The sequence below is a fragment of the Dipodomys spectabilis genome, unplaced genomic scaffold (assembly GCF_019054845.1).
Source record: "Dipodomys spectabilis isolate Male_0828 unplaced genomic scaffold, ASM1905484v1 ptg000094l, whole genome shotgun sequence".
In the NCBI taxonomy this organism is placed as follows: Eukaryota; Metazoa; Chordata; class Mammalia; order Rodentia; family Heteromyidae; genus Dipodomys; species Dipodomys spectabilis.
This window is the reverse complement of record NW_024870771.1, coordinates 4,156,208-4,170,685: the sequence shown is the minus strand read 5'-3', so window position 1 is coordinate 4,170,685 and position 14,478 is coordinate 4,156,208. Positions and strand designations below refer to the sequence as shown.

Sequence of the window (14,478 nt, the reverse complement as noted above, 5' to 3'; positions counted from 1 at the left end):
GAAGCGCGCGGACGGCCCGCGGGGTGGGCGCGGCTGCCGAGACCCCGAGCCCGCCCCGCAAGAGGGGCGTTCCCGAAGATTCTCCTCCCCCCCGCGTCTGCAACTCTTCCCCGCACCGGGATCTTCCGTCTCCCCGCTGCGAGCCACGCCGCCAGGGTGCGCGGGGCTGTCGTGCGCGCCTCCTCGCTGCCCGGCGCGCGGTGCTCCGCGGGGACCCTAGCGCCCCGGGCACCTGCCGACTGCGGCGCGCAGCCTCCACCCAGCCCAACGCTGAGAAAGCCGTGCGGCGGAAGGAAGGTCGTTTCTTAAATGCTTCGAGGATCAGCCAGTGCCGTACTGTGAAAGCGGTGGGGGAAGAGGCAGAAAGGGCGGTACTGTGGCTTTAGGGTAGAAATAAGTGGCACCAGCTGAGCCACAGGTGTCCCTCTGAGAGCTCCCAGGGGTGCCACAGGCCTTGGGACCTGCTGGAGAAAGATCAGCTTTGTCTAATCCACATAAAGAACGCACGCGGGCAGGCAAACCAAGTGTTGGTGTGTTTGTATAGTTTGTGTCCCAAATAAGGAATATAATAAAATCTGGGGCTGAAAAAAAAAGAAGTAACAGCATTCATGTTTGTGATAATTTTAAAAGAAAAAAGGTAAATTTTTATGGTCTAAGTTGAAGACTTTCAAAGCTATCTAAAGCTGAGAACCACTGTCTATAATCCTAGCTACTCTGGCAGCTGAGATTAGAGGATTGCCCTGCAACACCAGCCAGATTCTTATCTGCAATTACCCAGCAAGAGTGGAGCTGTTGTACACTAGTAGCTTTAGGCTTGAGGAAAATAGCTCAGGAACAGCACTAAGATCCTGAGTTCAAGCTTGCACGCACGCGAAAAAGAAAAAGTAGCATCTAAGGGATAATAAAAGTGCTATCTTTCCAACTGCAAAAACTAAACTAAGCCACCTGAGGCAGACTGATGTTCTTTCAGAGGGAACAAAGACAAAAGTCAGCCTCCACTCCTGAATTTGCAACATATTTACTGTGCGACCAGGGATAGGTCACTAACAATCTCAACACCTCAGTTTTTTCCATTACTGAATAGGGCTAATACCCTCTACATCAAAGAGCTAGATAGGATAACATTTTATAATGTCTGCTGAAACACAGACATTTAATGTTTCATAGCTATCATGAACAACCTCAGGAATTTTATACATCAAGTGAAAGAGTAGCTAACATTGCTTCTTTTAAGAAAAATAGATGAATTTTTAGATCTTACTTTAGTTTTCATTTTAGATCACTTTTAGACTTACAGAAAAAGTAAGCCAATGGTTCAGAGTTCCTGGATACTCCACTCACACCCATGTACTTTTATTACTTCTATCCTACAAAATGTATTGTGACAATTAGCAAACTGTTATTAATACTTTAAAGAAGGGTTTTGGTTGATTCACATTTCTTTTATATATTCATATATGCATATTCTTCTGCTCCAGGATCCCAAGTAGGATAGTATGATATGTTTAGTTATCAGTCTTGGCCATAACAACTTCTCAGACTTTGCTTTTGATGATAACATCGCTTTTTATAATGAGAAGATGCATTTCATAATTGTAAGATACATTTAGGGATTAAATTACACACTCTCCTCTCAAGTCTGCCCTTCCCTTAACCATTGCCACAGTGTCATTTGTTAGGAGGAGGTCACAGCCTCTCCCATAATTCTAGTTTGTTTGTTTAAGGTACTTGGCATTTGAATATAATAAAATTTTCAAAACAAAGGAGGAGGCAACAATGCTTGATAAGAAATGTACTCATTACCTTGCCCATGTAATTGTAACCCCTCTGTATGGTATTTTCACAATAAAAATAATTTTTTCAACCAAATAAAGTCAAAATAGTAATGATGGGATGTATTTGCTGAGCAACTGGTATGTAATTTTGCTATCATTTTGCTACAGATGCATAAGTGAGCCAAGCTTGGGTCATTACTTTATGGACCTTATATATTCCAGGCGGAGGCAGACAAAAGTCAAACTAATAAACATAGAATTGTTTTTTCTTACGATAAGTGCTACAAAGGAAATCAGTAGAGATGGGAGATAATAGAAGAGACTCATTTTAGAGAAGGTAATCTAAGGAGCTCATAAAGTAGGATGGAATCTGGATGTTGAAGAGGGTGAAGGGGAAGAGCAAGGAGCATGTACAAAGGCTTTCAGACAAGAAAGATCTACAAAGATATAGGAACTGATAAAAGCTCAAGCAGAAGAGAATCCAAGAAATTAGACAAGGCAGTGGCCAAGTTAGACTGGGCCTTATAGCCAAGGTAAAAACTCTAGGGGCTATTAATAGTTTGTGGAAACACATTAACGCGTTTAACTAGAAAAAGTGATATGGTCATATTTGGAAGAATACTACAGGGATGTGTGGAAAGGGCAGGCATGACAGAGGAATGCAGAAGTCCAGAAGACTACTGCAGGGCACTCTTTCGAGCAGATGAGACCTGTAGGGTTAGAGAAATGTATTGCTGACTTAATTAGCTTACATTTCTGACTCAAGTAGCATAAATATGTGTTTCAAAGCTTTGCAGATGGGTGAAATTAACTATGGAGAGAGAGGGCTGAAACACTTGGCAGCACACGTCTATTCTCTTATAGTTTTGGAACTCTGAAGTCTGAAATTAGTTTCAAAGTGTTAGCAGTATCAAACTCTCTCTGGATAATACTCAAGAAGGGAATCTCAGTTCCCCGGTCTTTTCTGCTTTCTCAAGCTGTGTGTTCCTTGTGGCCTCTTCCCCTGTCTTGCTTCTGCCTCTTCTTCTGTAGTCAAATTTCCATCTGCCTCTCTTTCATAAGGACACTTGTGATTAAATTTAAGACCAAGCTGAATAATCCAAGATAAATTCTCCATCACCAGATCCTTAAAATAATCATACCCACAATGTCTCTTTTACAATATAATATAATGCCACAGGCTCAGGGATTCAGATATGGAATCATTGGGAACATTCTTAAGTTAAATATTGAAAAGTAAAGTAATGAAAAGGGTCCCATATCAAATTTTGACAAATGCTAACATTGAAGTCAGAGGAGAGTGCTTAGCAAAAGGTATTGCAAAGAAGCAAATTAAGGAAGAAGGAAGGAAGGCTGACAGGAAATCATGCTGCAGAGCCAGGGGGCCAGAAGAGTTGTCCAGAAGAAGGCACTAACGCTTTTTGCTGAGAAGTTGGGTAAGAGAAGGTTAGAGAAGCCACTGAAAAGGGCATATGATGGTTGGTCATCTTGACAACAGGAGTTGTGATGTGGGGCCTGGGCATGCCTACTGGGAGTCAGTGGCCTGGGCTGAGAAATGTCTGAGGCTTTCCTCATGATATGCAGAACCGGTGGAACAGGCCGTAGTGTGTAGACAACTCTTTCTGCTATTAATGGAGGAAAGACACTGTTTCAGAGATATGGAGATAAGGCAGACAGCTCTTGCTTTGCTGTCCATTTTTAACAGGCAACACAGCTGATGATTTCATAGAATAATGCAAAAGGAAAAACTGATAGTGGAGAAAATCAATGAACCCCAAGATAGGGACACAAGAGGTTTTATCTTTGTCACTGTTGCTGTTAATGTACTATGTGGAGGTTTTTGTTTCTTTTATATGTTCGTCCCCCATGGTATAACCCCTGTTTTCACTGTATATATATACAAGATGCCCTGCATCTTATATATACATTTTTCTATTTTGGGGAGGGGAAGAGAAATAACATGCTGAAACAATGATACAGGTTGACCCATTGTAATAATGAGATATACAAGACACTATGTTGAAAATGAATTTTGCAACTGGGGGAGGGGGGAGTTGGAGAGGTGGGGAGGGAAGGAATGATAGGGGAAAAACAAAGGAGGTGGTAACAATGATTGATAAGATTAATCTGTAAAAAAGAAAATTAAGTCTGAGAAAGTCGGAAGAGATGAGTTCTAGGCCCAAGTGGAGAGACTGGAGTAAATAAAGAGAAGGCTGATTCATCCCAGTGAGTTGGAGATTAAAGGGAATGGTCTATCTGAGAAGATAAGTTTGGAGAGTTGTGATCTGGGGAGATGTGTAACTGCCATAGTATGGACTAAATACTTGAAGGACACTTCTCTTCTTACTACTCCTCCCCTCCCCTTCTTCTTGTTTAATGATAGGTAATTTTGAGAAAGAAAAAAAAATCACTAAGAGAATGCAGTCATAATATTGAATACATATTCTACAAAGCTAGGAAAATTGAGGGAATATGTGGGGTTGGGAGAGATGGGGAGAATGATGGAAGGGGTGATAATTATCAAGATGCATTGACTCAAACTGACATATTGAATGGTAATCCCTTCGTGCAACTACTTAAAGATAATAAAAATAAAATTTAAAAATATTCATGACAATTTTTTAAACCATGCAAATAGCCATTTTATAATATGTGAAACTTTATTAAAAAGAGATCTGATGCAGTGAAACTACTTTATTGGTTTGTTTGCATTAAAAAAATAAACTAAATGAAAAAGAAAAAAAACTTACAACTAAATACTTTGTTGTCTTACTAAAAGTGAGTAATAAATAAGGCATTTACTATAATTATTATTAAGAAATGACAGCCTACACATGAATGGACAACATAGAACACATCCTACAACATCACATTGTCAGTGGTTAGCAGGACGGAATTTAAAATCTTTTGAGTATCCTGTTTGATCCAACACCCAGTTACAAACAAAACTAGTAGTATTTGTTTCTATCAATACCCATTTCCCCTCACTAAGAAGATGAAAAGTATGGAAGATCCCTCCACCACAGTACTTACTAGGTCTGACTTACTCACTTGGACATTCAAATGATCCATGCTAAGGCTAAAAGCACACTCATCTGGCATCAGCAGCCTAAGCAACTTCCCTGAGCTGAAGGCAGTTCTCAAGCCTAATGATAAACAATGTTGCTTTTATCAGTCTGTAGTAAAGTCTACATGCCTACAAAGAGAGTACATTGCCTTCTGGTGGGTTGTGTTTAGTTGTTCTGTAATTTTCTTTCATATGCAAAGCTTAGAAACTGCAATGCTTATCTGGATGTAATGGTTTAAAAAAATATATCGCTGAGCCTCTTTTTCTTTTTCTTTTTTTTTTTTTTTTGGGTCCGGTCGTGGGGCCTGAACTCTGGGCCTGGGCGCTGTCCCTCAGCTCTTCAGCTCAAGGCTAGCGCTCTACCACTTGAGCCACAGCGCCACTTCCGGCTTTTTTCTTTTTGCTTATGTGGTGCTGAGGAATCAAACCCAGGGCCTCATGCATGCAAGGCAAGCACTCTACCACTGAGCCACCTTCCCAGCCTGAGCCTCTTTTTCTAGCCTATACTTTCCTTTTCCTTTTCCTTTTCCCTTCCAGAGCTATGTCTTTCTCAGAAGCATGAAATTAGGATTTTGAAAGATCTCTTCTTCCAACTGTATGGATAGGTTTCTCCTTCTGTTCCTCACATTAAAAGACTTATTATTTTGTAGGAAATGGAGACCTAGAAAGATGCTCCCTAATTCAATGAAAATTCAGACTCAAAATTCAAGCCCAGACTTGAAGTTCCAACCATTACTGACAGCCCTGAGAGGTCAAGTAAACTCCCAAGGAGCCTGACTCAGTAGGGAAACCAAGCCCTCTCCTTCACAGATTCTACTTCCCACAGTCTGAAACAGAAATATGAATTCTCTAGTTGATATTTGAAAACACAGACATTGCCGAAAAATATGTTATAAAAACATGTAACATGAAGTGAATTGTAAACATTCAAGTATTTCTACAGGTTTGAATAAAAACAGCAGCAATTTAATTTAAAAAAAAAACTATTACTTTGTCTTGTATAACTAACTGTGCACAGGCTATTTTAGGTAAGAAGAATAGGCCAGAGTAAGTGGATAAAGCCTCCAAAATTTTCATTTGGTTAGATCTATCAGCCAATAGATGTTGAATTAGACTTTTCAGTGAACTCCTCAGAAACTTATTTTCCCTAGAAAAATGAGGGAAATCTTTATATAACAGTGTTGACAATCAATGCTATTAGTTAGATAAATGTCTGAGGCACTATAACTAAAATGTCCATCTGGAAACAACTAGCTAGAAAAGCGTTTAATCTAAAAGTTATTAAAACAAAACAAAAAACATAAAAAACCTGGCACCAGTGACTCATGCCTGCAATCATAGCTACTTAGGAAATTGAGATCTGAGGATAGAGGTTGGAAGTCAGCCTGAGGGGACAAATCCATGAGACTCTTATCCCCAATTAACAAGCAAGGCTGAAAGTAGAAGTGTGGCTCACTCAAGTGGTAGAGCACTAGCCTCAGTAAAAAGCCAAAGGGTAGTAGGCCCCAAATTTAAGCCTCAGTATTGGCATGAAAGAAAGAAAGTTACAAAACATTGAGTATGAAGACATTTTTCAGAGGATCTCCACTTAAGCAAATTCATTGAGAGAACAGAGTAAGAGTAGGCATCTCAGGCCTGTGCCTTCTTTTCCTGTATACTTTGTACCTGAGGATTATTCACAGCCCATTAAAAATAAATAAATAAAAGCAAATTGCTTCGGATGATGTTCCAGAGGATCAGAACCCTGACTCAGAGCACAGTGTCAGCCTTCCTTGGTGATTGATGCCACTGTCTGGTTTGCCCATGGCTGCTGTCGAACCAGCGAAGGAGACTCACTCCTTGCAGAGGTAAACCAGATGGGTCACAGGGCATCGGTGGGCAGTGCACAAGACTGGACTTCGCGGTAAGCCATCTGCCTCCTCGCAGAACGGAGTCTGAGGAGGAGAATGATGGTAGCAACCAGGAGAAGAAGTCCCATGATGAAAAGGATGACCAAGGCTGCCTTGGCACCTCTTGGACCCAGATTCTTGCCAAAGAAATAGAGCCCCTCACTGCCAGGTTGTTCTGTGAAAAAGGAAAGGGAAACATCAGACACCTGCCTCTCTTTCAGGAGGGGAACACTGAAGCATTTGCACACATTTCATTACCATTGGAGGGCACTGTGGCTGGGTGGGCTCCTCCAGGAGCCTTAGTGGAGTATGGAATTCTGTTGTCTGGGCAAACAGGAAAGTAAAAGTTAAATTTGTTGTTTTATAAACACAGCAGTGATTTTGCCCCATAGGCATCTGCCATCTTTCTCACTGGTCTACTTCATGCCACTGCATATGCATTGCTACCCCTCCACTTTGCTAGCTTCTGCTCACTCACTGAGCGTCGCTGTCCTGAGCTTCATAGACTTTGAAACCTTGGTTCCTCTCTCTAAAATGTTAACCATGTCCTCCCTCCTCCTCCTGCCACAGAACCCTGTTTTCTCCATTCCATTATAGCACATGTCATACTACATTGGATTGCATTTTTGTGTATCTTTCTCTTTTATTTGAGCTCCTTGGGTTTTTTTCTCTCTCATACTTCCTGTTTTCCACAGCTACAGGAAGCTGGGTGCCATCCCCCAGCATCACTGACAGGCAACAGTACCTATGTTCCGGAGCACTGTGTAAGTTGTCTCCATGCCAGCATGGATGTGGTCAGACACATGGCAGTGCAGTAGCCATGTCCCTGGGTGATCCGCAAACAGTTCAATGGTTTGGAATGTTCCAGGAAAGAGATCATAGACATCTTCTCTGTAAGATTTATCTATCTGCAATAATTGAAAAAAAATACAACTTGTGGCTCACCACAGGGAAAGAACAAAATAACACACAATACATAGAAGGAATGAAATAATGTAAAGCAGAAACACATAAAAGCAAAGATAGAATGGGAAAAAATAAAAGAAATTCAAAACTAGGTGTTTGAACAGATCAATAAAATTGAAATATCTGGCTCCTGATGATTCCATTGGGAAACTGTGTAGAATTTCCTCAAAAAAATTAAAAATAAAATGGCAATATGGTCCATGCATACAATTAGAGAGCCAAAGGAAATTGAGTCAATATATCAAAGAGGCACCTATACCCTCACATTTATTGCAGCACTACTCACAATAGCCAAGAAATGGAAGCAACCTAAATATCCAAGAACTGCTAAATGACAAGGAAATTCCAGTACATCTACATAATGGAACTTATTCTGCCATGAGAAAGGATGCAATCCTGTCATGAATTTCATATTCATGAATGGAACTAGAGATAATTATATGAAATAAGCCAGGCACAGAGAAACATGATTTCATTCATATGTGGAATATGAAAAAGTTGGTCTCACAGAGTAGAAGGGGATTGGGAGTGTAAAGAGGAAAAAAGCATGGAGGAAAATTAATCAGTGGGTAGCAAGTCATAATTAATTACAAGTAAGTAGTGTTTGTGTTTCCCAATTGTTGATTCTAGATAATAATGTTCTGGATATTTAAGAAAGCTAGAAGAAAAGATTTTAAAAATTTTTTTCTTAACCATTAAGAAATGGTAAGGAGGCTGAGATATGAGGATCCTGGTTCAAAGCCAGCCCTGGCAGGAAAGTCCATGAGACTATTATTTCCAATTAACCACCAGAAAACCAGAAGTGGCGCTGTGGCTCAAAGCACTAGCCTTGAACGAAAAAGGTCAGGGGCAGTACTCAGGCTCTGAGTTCAAGCTCTATGACGAAAGAAAGAAAGAAGGAAAGAGAGAGAGAAAGAAAGAAAGAAGGAAAGAGAGAAGAGGAAGAAGGAAAGAGAGAGAGAGAGAGAGGAAGGAAGGAAGGAAGGAAGGAAGGTAGGAAGGAAGGAAGGAAGGAGAGAGAGAGAGGAAGAGAGAAAGAAAGAAAAGAAAGTAAAAAGAGACAGAGACAGTGAAGAAAGAAGGAAGGAAGGAAGGAAGGAAGGTAGATAGGAAGGAAGGAAGGAAGGAAGGAAGGAGAGAGGAAGAGAGAAAGAAAAGAAAGTAAAAAGAGACAGAGAGACAGAGACAGTGAGGAAAGAAGGAAGGAAGGTAGGAAAGGAGGAAGGGAGGGAGGGAAGAAAAGGAAGGGATGGAGGGAGGAAGGGTAAATAAGCCAGGTATCAATTTCCATGACTCTAATTCTAGCTACTCAGAAGCTGAGATCTGAGGATCATAGTTTGGCACCAACACCAGTAGGAAAGTCCATGAGACTAGTACTTCAAATTAACCAGCAAAAAGCCAGAAGTGGAGGTGTGTCTCAAGTGGTAGCATGTCAGCATCATGTCAGCATCAAGCAAAAAGCTAAGGAAGTATGCCTAGACCCTGAGTTCAAGCTCCAGTATAGCCACAAAAAAAAAAAAAAGAAAAGGGGAGGGGTGAGATTGGTAAATGTTTGAGGAAATAGTCATCTCTGCTTTGAACATTATGCAATGCATATGTGAGTAGAATATCACACATACATATTCTTTTTCATGTATCAGTTAAAGTTAAAATTAAAAAGCAATAAAAAGTGGGAATAAATTTATTTATTTTACCAAGAAAGATTTACTCATGGGAACACATGAAAAGATGCTCAATACTATTAACCATTAGAAAAATATAAATAAATAATAAGATACCACTACATGTGCTATAGAAATGGCTAAGGAAAAAAATACAATGCAAACCAAAAGTTACCAAGTACTGAAATAGATATAGATATAGATATAGGTTCTCATATATTTCTGTTGGGAATGCTCCTCCTCCTCCTCCTCCTCTGCCTCCTCCTCTTCCCTCCTCCTCCTCCTTCTCCCCCTCCCCTTCCTGCCTCCTCCCCCCCCCCACCCTTTTTCTTTCTTTCTTTCTTTCTTTCTTTTTTTTTTTTTTTGTGCCGGTACTGAGATTTGTAGGTTTTTTTGCTCAAGGCTGGCACTCTATCACTTGAGCCACAGCTCCACTTCTGGCTTTTTTTGTTAGTTTACTGGAGATAAAAGTCTTGTGTACATTGCTGGATTTGAACTGTGATCCTCAGATCTCAGCCTCCTTAATATTTAGGATTACAGGCATGAGCCACCAGCACCTGGCTTGATTTTTAAAATGTTAAACATACATTTACCATCTGGTATAGCAATTCTATTCCTACATATTTTCTGAAGGGCTGTGAACATTTATATTCACACAAAAGCATGCACAAATATGTACACTGACTGTAATAACCAACACTGGAAACAATTCAAATGTTCTTTAATGGAAAATATATGAATGAACCATACTATTTTATACACTGGACTACTGCCAACTACCACATGGAAAAACTACTTGTTCATATAAGAAGGATGGAGTCAAAGATCAATGTTGAATGAAATGAGCCAAATTCAAGACCTGGCAAGTAGTGATTTCTATGTAACATTCAGAAAAGACAAAACTGGTGGGGGGGAGGGGGGAGGCTGGGAAGGGAGGTGAAGGGTAAACAAAGGAGGAGGCTGCAATGCTTGGTAAGAAATGTATGCATTATCCTGCCCATGTAATTGTAACCCCTCTGTACAGTATGTTCTCAAATAAAATAAAATAAAATTTAAAAAAAAAAGAAAAGAAAAGACAAAACTGTAGAGATTACTTTAATATGTTTTGTACTGTTATAACAGAATGTCTGAGAATGGGTTATTTATAAAGAATAGAGGGTTTTTTCCCCTTATTGTTTTCAAAGCTGAGAGTCCAAAATTAGGGGATTGGTACCTGAGGATGGTCTTTTCACCAACCCGTTCCATGGCAAAAAGCTGGAGAAGAGAACACCCACACAACAACGCAAGACACTAAATTCAGCCTCTAGCACCTGAGTTTTGGAGGCCATATTTAAATCCTAGCAGGGAGGGAGAGAGCAGATCAGTGATTGCCAAATGCTAAGCGTGGACAGGTAAGTGACACAGGGGTATGATGGGAGCATCATTTTGGTTGGTATTGATTTAATGAATAAGTCTGTGTTTATGAAAAACAGAATTATACAATAAATATGGTTTATTTTATACAGTCTTAACGTTAACATTTATATATGCATATTTGAACTTGTATATTCTTATACTTTTGTAGTACTGAGCATGGAACCTAAGCACTCTACTCTTTGACCTGCACCTCCTTTTCTTCAGAGTTTTTTATTGTTGTTGATATGGTTTCTTTCTAACTTTGTGTTGGCTTCAAACTCATGTTTTTCCTGTCTTCTTCACCATAAAGCTTGTATATGCTAGTTTCTATAACATTTATAAGCTTTTAAATTTATTTCTTAGATGTATATTAAAAAGGCTAATTTCTAAAAAGGCAGGATAGCAATTTAATATTTGAAAGTCTAATTACTGTATTAGCCAATATAGTCAATAAGTGATGGTCCTTTGAAATGAATAGTGGGGTGAAGAATATTAGATACCAGAATATATTTCTGTCGATTCCTGTATATTTGATTCTATTTTCCACACAGATTACATATGACTATTATTCTCTACTTTCTTTAGATGGCACTGAAAAATTGAGATGGACAGATTCTTTGGACTTTATCCTTGCAAATCCATTCAGCAGATCAGGGAGGGGCCTGTCAATCAGCTTCCCAGGTAATACTACTATACCACCAGCACCATCCATTAAAGTACAACTTAATGCCAGAGAGCAAAAGGTCACAGGCAGTCTAGCCCAAGTCTCCAGAGCAAAAGTCAAGAGAAAGTTAGAGGTCAACATTTCTTGTTTCTGGAGTAAAGCCATTCTGTTAACTAATCACGAAGAAAAGACAGGAGAAAGAAAGGGCAAAGGGAAAAAAAGAGAAGATCTGGACATGAAACTAATGAGAAAATTCATCCAAGGTTCAGAGAAGGTATATAAGAAATAATATACACATACATAAAGAAATATCTGCCAGCAAAGGAGTATAATCACATTATTCTGGTCAGTCTCTCTTATAAGGCCCCTGTGAGCATCATTTCTAAGTATCTCTTCTTTCTCAAATGGAAATACATTGAATCTGTACTTCAAAAAGTTTCCTGCAAAGCACTTTCCTTACACTCACCTTGAAAAGAAAGCTCTCAGCATGGTAATGGATGGTGTGTATGTCCACTTCACTTCCTATTCCTAACAAATACCAGTTTGTCATTGTATCTTCATTCATTATGAGACCATGGAGATTTCCAAAAATCTTTCCATTAATGGCTAAGAAGATGAAAACAAAATAACCTCTGGTTAGTGAGAAGACACTACTAAATCCGATTTTCAAAATAGTTCTAGATATGTGTGTGTGTGTGTGTGTGTGTGTGTGTGCGCGCGCGCGCACCAGTACTGGGGTGGGAACTAAGGGCCTGGGCGCTGTCCCTCAGCTTTCTCACACAAGGCTGGTGCTCTATCACTTGAGCCGCAGCTCCACTTCTGGCTTTTCAGGGGTTAATTGGAGATAAGAGTCTCTAGTACTGTTCTGCATAGACAAGCTTCAAAGTACAATACTCACAACTCGGCCTCCTGAGTAGTTAAGTATGAACCACTAGCATATGGACAAGTCAAGGTCTTTTAATCACGAATATTTTTATTTACCTGATAAATGGTTAACAATCTCACTCCCACTAACCAATAACCCCACCATGCAAGGTTCAACATTCAGATTACCAGGAAGTCTTTGTACAACACGAGCTAAGAGGGAGAAATCACAAGCTGAATGTTGGTTGGCAATCTGTTTATTTTTTATTTTGCATAACCTATTTGGAAAGCAGATTGCAGATTCATTGGTTAGAAACCAGTTTATACCATTCTGTAGACAGTAGAATTCTTTGTAAACTAAGCCACCAAGAATCCAGTATATATCAAACAACACTGAATGAATGATAAGCCATTTCCATAATGTTTCACTTTCAAAATCTCCAAAAACAGATCTTTACACAGGCTGAACCCAGAACTTAACCAGAACCAAAGAAAGATGGTTTTATATGATAGTGACTCATCCCTCCACTTCTACTCCCCCTTTACTCTGTGCATTGTGATGCATCCAAATAGATGAAACCCATTACAAAAGAGAATACACTAAGAAGTTTTAAGAGGGGGCGCTAGGAAGGTGGCTCAGTGGTAGAGCGCTTGCCTTGCATGCCTGAGGCCCTGGGTTTGATTCCTCAGCACCACATAAGCAAAAAGAAAAAAAAGCCAGAAGTGGCTTTGTGGCTCAAGTGGTAGAGTGCTAGCCTTGAGCTGAAGAACTGAGAGACAGTGCCCAGGCCAGAGTTCAGGCCCCACAACTGGACCCCCCCCCCCAAAAAAAAATTTTTAAGAGGGGATAGCAAAACCAGTAGAGAGAAGAATAACTGAATGAGGAACCAGGCCACAGTATTCTCATTTATATTAACAGCTAGCTCTGTGATCATGGACAAGACTCATCTTCAAAACTAGGTCTTAAGCCAGGAACTGGTGGCACATGCCTATAATCTTAGCTACTTGGGAGGATGTGACATGAGGATAAAGGTTCAAAGCCAGCCTGGGCAAGAGAATCTGTAAGACTCTTATCCCCAATTAACCACTCAAAATCCAGAAGTGGCTCAAGTGGTAGAGCACTAGCCTTAAGCAAAAAAGCTCAGGGAGAGCACCCAGGCTCTGAGTTAAGTTCCTGGATTGGCATGCGTGGACACACACACACACACACACACACACACACACACACACACAAGTTTTAGTGAAAGATTCTGGAGATGTCTATTTGAACACATTATTCCTTCCAAAATAAAGACAAACTTCCTTAAATTATCCAGAATCAAATAGGAGATAATTTTTAATTCAGTTGGTGGTCTTTCATATTCAAGAGAATGAAACCTAATATATATATATATATATATATATATATATATATTTTTTTTTTTTTTTTTTTTTTTTTTTTTTTTTTTTTGCCAGTCATGGGACCTAAACTCTGGGCCTGGGCACTGTTCCTCAGTTCTTCAGCTCAAGGTTAGTGCTCTACCACTTGAGCCATAGCGCCACTTCCAGCTTTTTCTGCTTAGGTGGTGCTGAGGAATCGAACCCAGGGCCTCATGCATGCAAGGCAAGCACTCTACCTTCCCAGCCCCTGAAACTTAATTTTTAAATTTGATCAAGCATTAGTTACTTGATTCATACAAAACGTATCAATAGCTGGGCACCAGTGACTCATGACTATAGCCTGTAATCCCAGCTACTCAGGAGACTGAGATCTAAGGATCCATGTTCAAAACCAACCTGGACAACAAAGTCTGTGAGTCTCTTATTTCCTATTATACAGCAAAAAGCCAGAAGAGGAACTGTATCTTACATGATAGGCCTGTTCCTTGAACAACAAAAAAAGGACAACACCCAGGCCCTGATTCAACTCCTAGCATGTACATGCATATACACATACATATATATATACATAAATATAGATAGATGATACAAATATGTGCATATAATATATAGATAGATATATAATATGGAGATGCAGATGTATAAGTATAGCAAAAAATAATTATTAAAAATTATTTAGATAATAGATAAAGTAATTAAAGATCTCTGCAGAGATCTATCAGAGCTAGGTGCCCCTAAACAGCTGGTCCAAAGTCTCAGTGACTTTGCTGCCAGACAACCAATGGCTAGACTGATTCATGTAATAAGAGAAACTTTA

The 14,478-nt window shown here is 39.7% G+C and overlaps 1 protein-coding gene across 1 annotated transcript in view; it reads right to left on the bottom strand.

The window, feature by feature from the left end:
- Positions 1 to 6,703: 6,703 nt before the first annotated feature.
- Positions 6,704 to 14,478, bottom strand: part of Hephl1 (hephaestin like 1) — an 83,900-nt gene continuing 76,125 nt past the window's right edge. The window contains exons 17-20 of the mRNA XM_042685242.1: positions 11,884 to 12,023; positions 7,477 to 7,639; positions 6,990 to 7,055; positions 6,704 to 6,906 (exon numbers count right to left, since the gene is read on the bottom strand). Of these exons, the coding sequence (XP_042541176.1) occupies positions 6,704 to 6,906; positions 6,990 to 7,055; positions 7,477 to 7,639; positions 11,884 to 12,023 (572 nt within the window). The remainder of the gene's footprint in view (positions 6,907 to 6,989; positions 7,056 to 7,476; positions 7,640 to 11,883; positions 12,024 to 14,478) is intronic.